Below are 13,244 nucleotides of genomic sequence, written 5' to 3'. Positions count from 1 at the left end.
GACTTTGTTTTCTGCTCTTTGCCTTTTATTTCTGACCTCGCTTTGTCCTGCTATGTTTTCAATTACACCTGGTCCTGATGATTAATTTCCTTTTGCTTGCGCTAATGTGATCTTTTAGTAATCACTGCACAATGCTGTAATGATGTACCGTGACTGCAGTCATTATCTATTTTTTTTCTATATTAATTTACATTTTTTTTAACTATGGATCATCTGTTTTTATTAAACTATTTTAATTTATTTTTTGCTAAGTTTATGTTTTGCCCATCTTTTGTGCAATACTACAAAGTGCTTGTATGACAAATATAAATTTGCAGTCAGCACCGTATTTCATTACGCCTTAACTGGATAGCCCATCAACACAATCTCTAGCACAGTTAGTTTCTGTAAGCCAAGTGTTAGGTCTCGATTTCAGTTTTAATCCCTGTTCTTCTCCTTACTTTAACTTATGGTATATCCTTATGTTTTCTTTGCTGGTTACTTTGCTCTACCCAGTATTGACCTCAGCTTATTCGTCACTACATTTCTGTCTGGCGTTTTGTCACCCAGTCAGTCCTCCCACTCACAATGATCCCAGAGGATGCTGTCCCTAAAGCAATAATGTTCGATCATGTAACTAGCTATGGATGCCATTGCTATAAACAATAATGCAATAATGCACATGATGGGAACACCTTCCCATCTCATCACAGGTACACAATACCCCGTTGGGGCAAGAGGGGGTGCTGTCACTAACTGTCTCATCTTTTCTGTCCTCTGCAGCATAGAGAGGAAGTCCCATGAGGGAAAGAAACCCTGCTTTTTGCAGCCGTAGTGATATAAGGAGCCAAACTTAATGAATAGAAGGAGCTTCTTATGATTGACTTGCTCTTAAGAGTCAAGCAATTCAATTAAGCCAAGAAGGCTGCTTTGTTTTATGCCCTTAAGCACTGATTGTGACTTATAATTGTTTCAGAATTAAAAGGGGCGACCCTGTTGGCACCTCAACACTTTTGGGACTCTCCCTACAATTATTCACCCATCCATAGCAGCTACCACAGAAATGCATCAAAAACTCAACCAGCCAAGTGATGTCATGGTCATAACTGTACAATAAACAAAGAATTAAAAAAATGTAACAATAAAAATATTTATCACAGGGGTTCTGCAGCACTTCTAATTGTTGTGCAAGCAAAGAGAAACAAGTAAACTAAACTAAACGTAATAAAAAATGAAAAATAAATATCAGAAATGGAATCCTAATGTTAAAAACTCACAAAATACACCAAAACACACATTCTGACTGCAGAGTGATGACTCTGAGGCTAAGGATCTGCGCTGGTATCTGGAAGGTTGCCGGTTCAAATCCTGTTACTGCCAAAAGGAATCCTACTCTGTTGGGCCCTTGAGCAAGGCTCTTCACTTGAAAATTGCTCCAAGGGTGCTGCACAATGGCTGACTTCCAAAGGTCATCGTGGGGGATTAGTAAAGTATATCCAAAAAAAATATCAAAATATTAAAACATGTTAGTAGAAAGATGTACAGTAGTTGTATTGTACCAGAGGGTGCTTTAATGATAGTTATATATTACTGTGGAAATATAAGAGTGTGAAAATTAATTATACGTAGATTACACAGAGAAAGGACAACAATATACAGAAATCCTATCATTTAAAGGGACTGTGTGATCAACCAAGAGACCCATGTGATCCATCGAATTGTCTTCCTCTCCATCATTCCTATCCATCCAATAAACCACCTCTCTGCTCACAACTAATGATGAACAAACCCTGCTGAATTCGCTTCTCTTCAAGTTCAGTAAAGTCACAGAAATTTTTGGGAACTTCACTGACCTCAGCGAAATGCACTGAAGGCAACAAAGGAAGGAGAAAATTAACTAGCTTTGAGTGGATTATAATGGTGCAGTGGTCTTTTAAATGTCCCTGACAGGTGGGGAAACATCTATGCTGAACCAATTATTGTTGGGAAAAATGAGACCTCAACTAATCACTGCACCTCACTAGGATAAAATTGATAGAATTACTAGGGGGCTTTGCCCCCGGCTCGTTTCGCTTGCCAACCCCCCTGGCATGTGCTATGTGCCAGCCACTTCGTGTCTCTGCCGCTCGCATATGTGGATTTCACTTTCACCAAACAATAAATCTTTTAATTTTAGCGGATACGCCTCTTCATTGGAAAGGAACACTACTTTTTCCTGGTGGCAACATGAATTAGACAATCTACAAGTCTCCGACTTAAAGTTTAACTCCAAACAATATATTTGATCTCTTTTTGCTGTTCTCTTATTTCACCGAGTAATAATTTCCATTTGTTTGTGCTAATGCTATCTTTAGTATATATTTTTTTTGAGACTTTCGAATTTTAGTGCTTTCATTATCTCTAACCTGCTCTGCATGAGTATCGCACCAACGTTTTTGAATTTTTTACGATGTTCTACTTTCTCATCAACTCTTTGTCTTTTATTTCCGGTCCCAGGCATGGTTAAATCTCTTGGCACAAAGTCTTGTCTCAAGGGACGTGAAAGTATCTCTCTGAAAAAGTCATGCCTCATCCCAAGCTAAAAAGTCTTGTCTCATCTCAGGATTGTTTTATTATAATATAGAGAGAAATATCAGAACAGAAAAAAAATCTTGCACACACTAATGCTTGTCCTTACAAACTCTTATAGCAGGCACTCATCTCTCTCAAACCGAAAACTAACTGTCACTGCTACCAGATGCAAAACAGTAAAGCACATGGATTTCTCACTCCATCCTATTTACCTCAACTGCAGCACCCTGCTATTAAATGGGCAGGCTCGCAATTATACACAGGTCACATACAAGTCTATACAAAAGACATTACCTTTAACACATGAATGCACTGACATGTTTCTGGTTTACTTCTGAGTTTTGTGTTTAAATGTACTCATGAATTTTCCTCTAATATTTAGCCCACTAAAAGTTGCTACCTGGGGAGCTGTCCCAATCAATAATGGCTGCTACAGCTCTGTGATGGCACCCTGGCCTCGCAAAGCATCAAGTCACTGGGGAAAAAAGTTCCTCTAAGCCAGCACAATGACAAATGTCTAGGAACATATTTGGTGAACAAGGTCACCAGCAAATGGAGCTTATTTGCTGCAAAAACACACCCGCGAATTTTGACGATCAACATGACTCATCACGTTGAATAGAGCAATGGGCCCCGCCCTTTCTATAAAGTTTCATTATCTGTATTTCAGAAATGTGAAAAGGTCACTGTCTGGTTCAAAATGCCTGAACATGCTACACAGTACTTGATTGCAGAGCCACAGCCTTCAGACCAGTCTTTACCCAAAGCCCATTTGAAGAGATAGGCAGGAAGGTGTTACCACTGGAGGCCCTACTAAATGGTCACCAAGGTGTAGTTAACTGAAGGGCACTTAACTTTGCCCTATGCTACCTGTGAATCTCCATACTTCCATCAGCTTATTTGAATTTACACAGAACTTCAATATGCAAGGGGTTCTTCTGAAAATGTACCTAAGTGCAGTCTCACACACATTTACATTGGGATAATTTACACATGAAGATCAATAATAAACATGTCCAACACCGTCGACAGGGCTGTCTCAAGAATGAATGTTGCCCAGGTCAATGTCGGTGTAAAGAGTGGATGGGGAGAGAGGGAAGAAGACTTCTTCAAGAGTAAAATGACAGGTAGGCTTAGCAAACCAATAAATCTAATCTGCAATCTAACCTCTGAAAAAACAGGATTGGCTCCAGGGTGAGTGATGCAATAAAAAAGTTCAGGCAGATAATATTAGGCTCCATAATAATAGCTGTTTTTCAGATTCCAATCTGGAACAACTGCCCTGAGAGAATACAGGTAACCATCAGAATCCCATTCATCACTGTGGGGTCTCCAAGACAAAGGCTGGGCATTACAGCACCTGTTCACTGACTTGCTTCATCTCTACTTTGAAAGTTCACTTGTTTACTTAATTATAAAGGGCATATTACACTCACACTGACCTTTCTTGGATGCAGCCTTTTTTTCTGCTTTTTGCTTCGTAGGAACCTTCTGGCTTGAGCTGTTTTTCTTGCTGCTCCTTTGACTTGGTGCTAATGGAGATAATAGACAGTACTTAACCAGTGTCTTTATTACAACTGCAAAGATCACAGTGGCCATTATTGTGTTATTATATGCAATTATACATATGGGTGCTCATTATAGAAGAATACAAGAGGAAATCAATAAACATTGTGACCCTTGGCCCTACCTATAATAAACAAATGTGTCTTACCTGTCACCTACCGAAATCTCCTCCTCTCCTCAAACATTTGTCCACAAATTCAGGCCTCCACCTCCTTCACTCTAGATGAGCCCTTGACTCTGACATCCTCCCAACTCCAATTACCCAAGCTTGTGAAGAGGAGGTCCTTTTAAGGTCTGACTTAGACAAGTCTCTTTGGTGTCATTCTTGAGTAGCCAAGAAACACTTGGGGATCAGCCAGAACCCCATAAAAGCACAGCTAACATTTTTCTGGAGTGTCCTGCAGCAGCTCCAAGCCTCACTGCCATTAAGATTGACTCTAAGGACTACAGCTCCCAGATAGCCTTACAGGAGTCTACAGTATGGTCACACTATCTTGATGCTGAATTCTACCAGACCAGAGAATAGTGTAAAAGAGCATCCCAGTCATCATTTCATTAATTTACTCTCCAGTAAATGCTCCTCTTGGCTTCTCTACCGGAGTATCAAACTCCTATAAGTTTGTGCTGCAATCCCTGAGACATTCACAACTGTGTTGTAAACAGTTGGTCCAGACATGACAAATGGGAGTATGGTCTGTTTTGTATGGTCTGTTTTAAAGTCACTTCACCCCAAAATAGTCAGTCCCCAACTACTACCTGCAGGGTTGTGCCTGTTCAGGCCCAAAATTGGTAAACTGCCTTTAAAAATACAAAATACAATCAAAATCCTAAAATATATCAAAACGACATACAAGGAAGAAAAATGTAAAACTCTGGTTTGTAAAGAAAAGCAGAAATCTTTAAAAAGTGAGACAAAATAGAAAAATAAGAAAAAAGTATAAAAAGGGTAAAAGGATATGTCTAAAAGGGCAATCTGAGGCAAATATTTCCAAACTGTAATCTGAAAACAAAATCCAAAGGCTGAAGAAAATTAATCAAAACAAAAAAAAAAAAAAACACAATCAAAAGAAACAGCAATACTTATGAAACAGCTCCTTACAAACGCAAAGATCATCTGCTGGGTCCTACTCTTTTACATGGACACAAAGGTGCATGGAGGACACAGCAGCAGTGGAGTTCTGTCTCCTGGGGATCCACCCAGAAAGTACAAGGAATTTTCATTAAATAAGACACTAAAGTTAATTTTGCTGCTGATGTCACAAATGCATAATGTGACGCTCATTTAAAGCAGAATTTTTTTTTGCTTGGGGGGTGGGTTTAAATTATTTTTGCGGTAGAAAACCAGAAATACCATAAAGACTCATTTACACTTCTATGATGACCTATGCTTTTTTCAGTTGCTGTGTAATGCAGATAATCACCAGACATCATTAAATCAATTCTATTTATGCTTCTCATTCACATCACCATGGAGGTTCAGTGTGTTTCTAAAAATGTGACATGCTACATATTTTCCACAGAAAAAAACACACAAACTCTTCCATCGTGTCCATCACTAAGTTTTTTCCACAGAAAAAACATACTATGCAGAAGAGATGCCATCCCTGCTGTTGGCAAGCCTGTTTCATGACTCCTGCAGATGACTCACATGCTTCGTTGGTTTAAGGAACTTCCAAATATAAAGGTAACTACTTTTTTGGTGTCCTTTGGACCAGGGGTCCCCAACCCCCGGTCCGCGGCCCACTACTGGTCTGCAGCCCTCTGACAGCTGGGCCGCGAGAGAACTGCCGGCAACGGCGACTCACTCAGACTTTTCAGAACGCTTGGCGGGCGGGGCTTTGCAGCGGTGCAGAGAGAGGAGAGAGACTGAGGTGAGAGACTATTACAACAAAGTATTTTTATGGTCCCAACAGTTTCCCCATATGACACGAGTCTATAGAAATCACGTTACTACGAAGTACATTCAACAGATGCTTTCATTACAATGAAGTGACCTTGAAATGCTTGAACGAATCATCCACAGAGCAGTTAGATCTGTGGTCGCAGCTCAGTTGTGCACGTTTGCACAACGATCCCCAAACAGAAACATTGTAAAAAAATCTCTTTCTTCGAACTTTCCTCGTACTGTTTTTTTTTTTTTTTTTTGTCGTTGTTTTTGTTGTCTGTGGTTTTCAGTGATACCTTTTGCTTATTGCTTGTCAACATTTGAAAAACACCCATTGGAATTTAACTCATTGTCACCCTCCTATAGAAACGGCAGACACGAAAAAAAGATAGCAGTGTTAATGTTTGTGATGTGCAATCTGTTGGAATGGCAAATGCAAAGCATATGTCTTTGTTATATGCAAAAAAAGAAGAAAATCTCAGGTTGCAAACGTATGCGAACTGCTTAATAACTTTAATAATAATAGAAATGTTATGTAAATTGTGTATAAAACTGCCCCCCCCAACCAACCACCCCCCCCCCCCCCCCCCCGCCCCCCCGACCGGTCCTTGGAAAAATTTGCATCTAAGAAAGTGGTCCTTGCTGTCAAAAAGGTTGGGGACCACTGCTTTGGACCATACAGTCAGAGTTTCCCTCTCCCTCTTTTCTGGACATGTTGAGACTTTGTATATTTTAAGGTCTTTGTTATACTTTTGGGCCTTGCCTTTTGGGCTAGGCTGCTTGGGGTGAGGCCTATTCAGCACAAAGTGCTCATCTGGCTTGTGGATTTTTTTAAGGCCTATTACTTTTTATATGTGCATTGTTGTGGCAGAAACCATGATGGGTAACCTCTAATTATCACTCTTTCCATAGTGCACAAATTGAAGAATTGTGCAGACCCACCAGTATTAGTATTTAGACAATTGTTCTGGTAAATATTTTCAGAATTACAACTAAAATATAGCTAGCCTGCTTAAATAATTCCTTGTGGAATAAAAACCAGAAACTGATTTGGGTCTTCCCCAGGAGAATACATCTGGTATTATGACATTTTTGCAGATTCTTATTCTACGTTTATAAGCACACAGCTCAAATTTTTGGATAAGATTTTCAGATTAAAATATTCATACTCAAAGTCAAATGGAGACAAAAAAAAAAAGAATGTAATTGGTTTTCACATAAATATATTTAGGCAAAAACAGTACTCCCATCTTAAATGTGTGTGTACTCCACCCATCAGCAGATGCAATCATTACCTGCTTTCTTTGCTTCATTTACTTGTTTTCCTGGAGCCTTTGTAGTCCCCTTTGATGGCAAATTAGGTTTTTTTGTACTCATATCCTAAAAAGAAAGACAAAAGAAAGAGAATATATGAAACATTTGGCAGTTTTTACATATCACTGTTTGTATTACTTTTTGCTTGAATATTTCCGACCATGATATCCTATATTGAAAAACCTTTATATCATTGATTAAACAAATATGAAACAATGGGGTTTCAAGGCCTGATATACAGTACCTTCAGAAAGCACTCGGACCCCTTCAAGTTTTTTTTTATATTTTGTTATGTTGCGGGCTTGTGCTAAAATATTTTAAATTATTTTCCCTAATCAAACAACATTCAAAGCCCTAGAATGCCAAAACAGGATTTTAAGCATTTTTCCAAAAAAAACTGAAATATCCCATTGACACAAGTACTCAATCCCTTTGCTAAAAAAGCTTGAAATTTGTCCATTCCATTCTATTAATCATCACTGACATGTTTCTATACTTGTTTGTAGAACACGTATGGTCAATTGAGGATTAGGAAAGAAACACCTGTGCAAATAATGGCCCACAGACTCAGTTGAGCAAAAACGAAGTCATGAGGTCAAAGGAACTGCATGTAGAATTTAGAGATAGGACTGTGTTGAGACAAAAATCAGCACTGCAACACTTCCCTAACTGGGCTTTATGGCACACGAAAGCCCACTTGGAGTTTGCTAAAAGATGGCTAAAGAACCCTAAGACTGTAAGAATAAAGATTCTTTTATAGACCTGAGATGGCCTCTAGCTTTTTTACAGTCACTTTCAAGAACTGCAGAACCTGTAATGATTGTATGTTGGTTTTACTTTCACAAGAACCTTTAACATTAAACATAGTTTCAGTTTTTAACACTGATTTAGAAGAAAAAAACAGTCATTTAACACCAATTTCAGTGCACTCTCAGTTCAATGTTATTTATATTGACTCATTTAAATTTGTTCCCTTAAAATTTTATTGTAAGACTAGTAGTACTAGGGTGTTGTACCGTGTTAGCCATTATGAATGTAGAGAAAAGCCAAGCAAAATGACACCTTTTATTGGCTAACTAAAAAGATTACAATATGCAAGCTTTCGAGGCAACTCAGGCCCCTTCTTCAGGCATTCTTCTTCATTACATTACAATTGTAATTAAGAATTGTAAACATTACATGATTACAATTCTTCTTGATTACATCTTGCCTGAAGAAGGGGCCTGAGTTGCCTCGAAAGCTTGCATATTGTAATCTTATTTGTTAGCCAATAAAAGGTGTCATTTTGCTTGGCTTTTCTCTAATGCCAAGTTTGTAAAGATGATGTGTGATGTTGTGTAAAGTTGTTGCTTTGTTGTTGGTCCAGGTTCAAACAGAGGATTCTTCATGCGTCCCTTGTCTGTGATGTGCTGCTGAAGGCACCTGAAGAAGAGGCCTGAGTTGCCTTGAAAGCTTGCATATTGTAATCTTTTTAGTTAGCCAATAAAAGGTGTCATTTTGCTTGGCTTTTCTCTACATTGTAAGACTATATATTTATTACTTTTTAAATCATGTGTTCTAAAAAGGCACTATAAGAAGTTTAAATGATTCATCTTCCCCTTTCTCCTACTTTACAATATTTCATTTATTGTCAGATTACCCATACCGTGTTTGTAAGACCAGATCTATTAACCTCCATGGGGCATTGATGTGGCTTTCACTACAACAAATCTCTTACTCAAGATCTGTCTCTTAGACGAAACTCAACTGCAGCACTAATTCAACTCCATGTTTTCAGGCAGGCAGCACTGTGTAGTGGTCAAGGCTTTAAATCTCAAATCCTGACGCTGTGGGTTTAAATCCCACTACTGATAGTGTATGACTGTGAGCAAGCCACTTCACCTTCTTGTGCTCCAACTGGAAAAACAAATGAAATGTAACCAGTTGAATCTCGCATGTCGTAAGTTATCTTCGACAAAGGTGTCAGCCAAATAATAATAATAATGATTAAAGAGATGTTAGCACAGTGAAACTTTAGTCACATTTTATTTTTAGTAGGTCCATTACTATTTTTCTGTGAATGTATTCCCACACTGCAGATAATTTACACCAAACAGGTTTGTAACACTGTAGTTTAGGTATTGCAAAAATGCTTCTATTACTTATAAACTGTTTGGTAACAAGACCTTAACAAAAGCTTTTTTTGATCTGGCCATCATTACAAAGTATTGGTAAAGAGATTCTTCACCATTGTGCAGTGTGGTATGTTGACATGATGGTAAAATTAATTGTGAATATGAAGGATTCACAGGTCTTATGCTTAAATATGCAATATCAAGTGAAACATGTCTCTTAAGGCACCTCAGACCATTCTAAAGTGAAATTGTATTAGTAGGCCATTTTGCAGAAATGAATAAACACTTAACTGATGCTTAAGACCAAAAGAAGCCTTTGTGAAGGTCTTGTTATATAACAGTATATATACAGAACAGAGGCATTTTTGCTATACCTACTTCAGTTATGGGGTTGATGAATAATCAACTCCTTTGCAGGGTTCATTGCAAGCGTCTGTCTTTTAAATGGCACTGAATCTTTCATTTCAAAGCTATTTAGATAACAAGTGCATCTGGAACAACAAACTGATGGAATACACTTCTGGAAATTAAAATACTTGAACAAGCTGCACTAGAAAAGCTATTTCCACTTGGGATCCTACTCAATAATTGTGTTGCTGGAGAGTGCCGACATGTTGCATGTTTATTAGGAAATGCAAGTAAAAATTTCCCTGCACCCTGCACATGTGACAATAATGGCCCTCTAAACTTACTGTATAATAAAGAATTGTTGTTTTATTTTATTAACTAAGACCCTTAGCATAATGTGAGATAAATGAAATAGCATAACATAACAAAATGACATGACATAAACTGACATAATGTTTCTTAAGCCCACTTAATCCAATTCAGGGTTCCAGATACCAAAGTCTATCTTGGCAGCAGTAAACAACCCTGTACAGGGTGCCACTCAATTGCAGGGTCCAAAACGACTTCATGCTGCTCACTCTTTTGCAACGTGATGCTGATTCATTGAATCAAAAACTCTAACAAAACAACAATTTCAACAGCACAAATAAGACTGACTTGTCAGAAATTGGTTATAATAAAACCAGCACTCCCTGTAGCTTCCCATTAACTGTGCTAAACATATCTAAGGTTTAACATTCATCCAGTTTAAACATCTGTTTATCACAAAAATAAATAAAAAATAAAGCAATAAATAAATAAAAATCTAGTGATAAGTGTAATGCTACAAGTGGATTCAGAAAGTACTCAGACCCTTCATTGTCTCCGAGCTCTACTGTGTTGAAGATTTATTTTTAAATTGATAGATAATGACTAATTGAAAACATTTTTTCAGGAATGTTTGCAAATGTATTAAAAATCAAAAACTGTAATCTCTCAGTAGTATTCAGACGCGGTGCTGTGTCACGCCAAACTGAGGTCAGGAATGTCCTGAGGCTTTAATTTTCCTCCAGATGTGTCGAGAACTTGAAGAGTCCACCTGCGGCAAACTGAATTAAATGGACATCGTTTAGAAAGGTACACACCTGTGTACGAAAGGTCACAAAATTATTGTGAAGTTAACATTGTCACGTTTACCAATATGGCGGTCTTCAGGCTTTGCTTTAAAAGAATGTATAAAAGAAACGAATATATGCCTATAAAGTTGGTAGGGTAGTCAAGTCTAAAAGAAGCAGGTCAGTTTCAGTTATTAAAAACGTACACATCTATGCTAAATGTCTTGCAGTGTTAAACACAATACCTTTCCCGTTTATCTGTACTGATAAACCTATTACAGAAGTAAGACTGAAGCACGTTCAATGAAGCCAATCGTCACATTAGCCACTATAATTTCTAATGGGAGGTAGTTGTATTATCGGGAAATGGCTAAGCATCAGACCTTCAACATATCCATTTTAAAAAAAAAAAATTACATTACTATTAGGATTTTTCAGAAGAGTGTATGAAACGTATACATAGTATGCAGAGGTATTAAGTAGTGTGGTTAACTAGCGACCCTGGCCTGCAATAAAAGTGCGTTTGTCCGTTAAAGCAACTCAAAAGGGCCCAAAGTCAGCTCGGTAGACTAAATGCTCCGGTTCAATGCAACTCATTTACGAAAAAAAAATGCATTTACAGAAACAGATGATCGTATGATGCTAAAAATGTAAAATAAACCAGCCAGTTAAAAGAGGATTCACCTCACATTCTAATTAATTTCCCTTTACAACCCTAACCACAAGATTACAGCCATGAGGAGCCATGTGTTTATCCTGTCTGGATTTACAGAAAGAGTGAATAACGAATGAACTGCTAACTTCGCTTATAAAACTTAGCTGCAGTTGGTTAATAACTCTTTTACAGGGGAGTTACGTTACTAGTGAGTACTCCTAAACAGAGAAAATTAAATAATAATAATAAAAAACATCAATCATTTCTATTACAATTGCAGGAAGCTGGAGCCCACCTTGGCTGCACGAATCGACTGTGAAAACAAGTAGTTAACTGACCCACCAAAGAGGCGCCGGCTCCGAGAAGCGCGACTGACTCCGCCCCTCTTTTCACGTCCTACTCTTTTATCTTCTGGCGGATGTGTTTGAAATTTGGAAAAAGAAGAAAATGTCTGATTATTAAACGCGTAGTTGCATTTATGGAACAAAACAAATGAAAGGAATGGAAAATGTTCATGTCGGCATATAAATAAACAGTAAAATCTCGTGAGATCGATCGATATCGGTATGCTTCCAGTAGACTAGGGGTACTCAAACGGCGGACCGCGGTCCACAATCCGGACCGCCAAGACGTTTTTGGCGGACCGCGACTGTCTTCTGCGTAAGTCAAAAGTCCGAATATAAAAGCACCAAAATTATTGTTGTTTTATTATTTACTCTGTAGTAGGGTTGCCAACTGGTATTTTTTATGCCAAATAACTGAAATCTGGCATTTTTGAAAACTGTTTGGCATATAAAATTTGCGTTTGGTCATCTGGCATTTTTTGGTCTTTTTTACAATGCGAACTATCCACCAAAGTCAGAGCTCCGTTCGCATAAGATCGACGTCCTTAAGTCGTCGTTGGTAGCGAGTTCATCGCTGATGACGAAAGCGACCACCACACAATCAAATGTTACAGTAGCTTCGCTACGCATTGTTTGGGTTCTTGGCAGACATAAGAAAGCATTTACTGATGCAGAGGTTGTTAAAGAATGCATGATGTCTGCTTCTTCGGTTCAGTTTAGCGACAAAAAGTGTGTTGAACTGATTCAGCAGATACCATTATCAGACAATACTGCTAGTCGTCGTGCAGATGACCTTTCTGACAATAGATAGATAGATAGATAGATAGATAGATAGATAGATAGATAGATAGATAGATAGATAGATAGATACTTTATTAATCCTAATGGGAAATTCACATGTGGTCGGTGGTCAGTTAATATCAGATCTTAAACAGGCTAAATTGTTTGCTCTCGCGTGCGATGAATCCACTGATAAAACTGACATGTCTCAACTCTGTATGTTCACAAGATTTTTTGATGGCCATAATTTTGTTGAAGACTTTCTGACATTACTACCGCTAGCAAAACAGACCCGCGGTGAGGACGTGTTTTCAGCATTATCGCAGTTTATGCACGCAGCTGGATTGGATGTAACAAAAATGGTTTCCCTTACAACAGACGGGGCACCAGCAATGACTGGTAAAGATAGAGGACTTGTCACTCGTATGAAGGCACTTCAGCCCAACCTTGTTGCTTATCACTGCATCATTCATCAGTCTGCCCTCTGTTCAAAACTTTGTGACGAACTGGCGGAAGTGATGTCTACTCTTGTGAAATTAGTGAATTTTTTACGATGTAATTCGTCTCTGCAGCATCGTCTGTTTCGTTCTTTTC

The 13,244-nt window shown here is 38.3% G+C and overlaps 1 protein-coding gene across 1 annotated transcript in view; it reads right to left on the bottom strand.

The window, feature by feature from the left end:
• The window catches only part of LOC114642217 (IQ motif and ankyrin repeat domain-containing protein 1), a 74,689-nt gene extending 63,778 nt beyond the window's left edge, over positions 1 to 10,911 (bottom strand). The window contains exons 1-3 of the mRNA XM_051935951.1: positions 10,902 to 10,911; positions 7,297 to 7,381; positions 3,993 to 4,082 (exon numbers count right to left, since the gene is read on the bottom strand). Of these exons, the coding sequence (XP_051791911.1) occupies positions 3,993 to 4,082; positions 7,297 to 7,378 (172 nt within the window). The 5' untranslated portion in view covers positions 7,379 to 7,381; positions 10,902 to 10,911. The remainder of the gene's footprint in view (positions 1 to 3,992; positions 4,083 to 7,296; positions 7,382 to 10,901) is intronic.
• Positions 10,912 to 13,244: the final 2,333 nt, after the last annotated feature.

The sequence above is a fragment of the Erpetoichthys calabaricus genome, chromosome 13 (genome assembly GCF_900747795.2).
Source record: "Erpetoichthys calabaricus chromosome 13, fErpCal1.3, whole genome shotgun sequence".
NCBI lineage: Eukaryota > Metazoa > Chordata > Cladistia > Polypteriformes > Polypteridae > Erpetoichthys > Erpetoichthys calabaricus.
The sequence above is the reverse complement of the archived record's forward strand: the minus strand, read 5'-3'. Positions and strand labels throughout refer to the sequence as shown.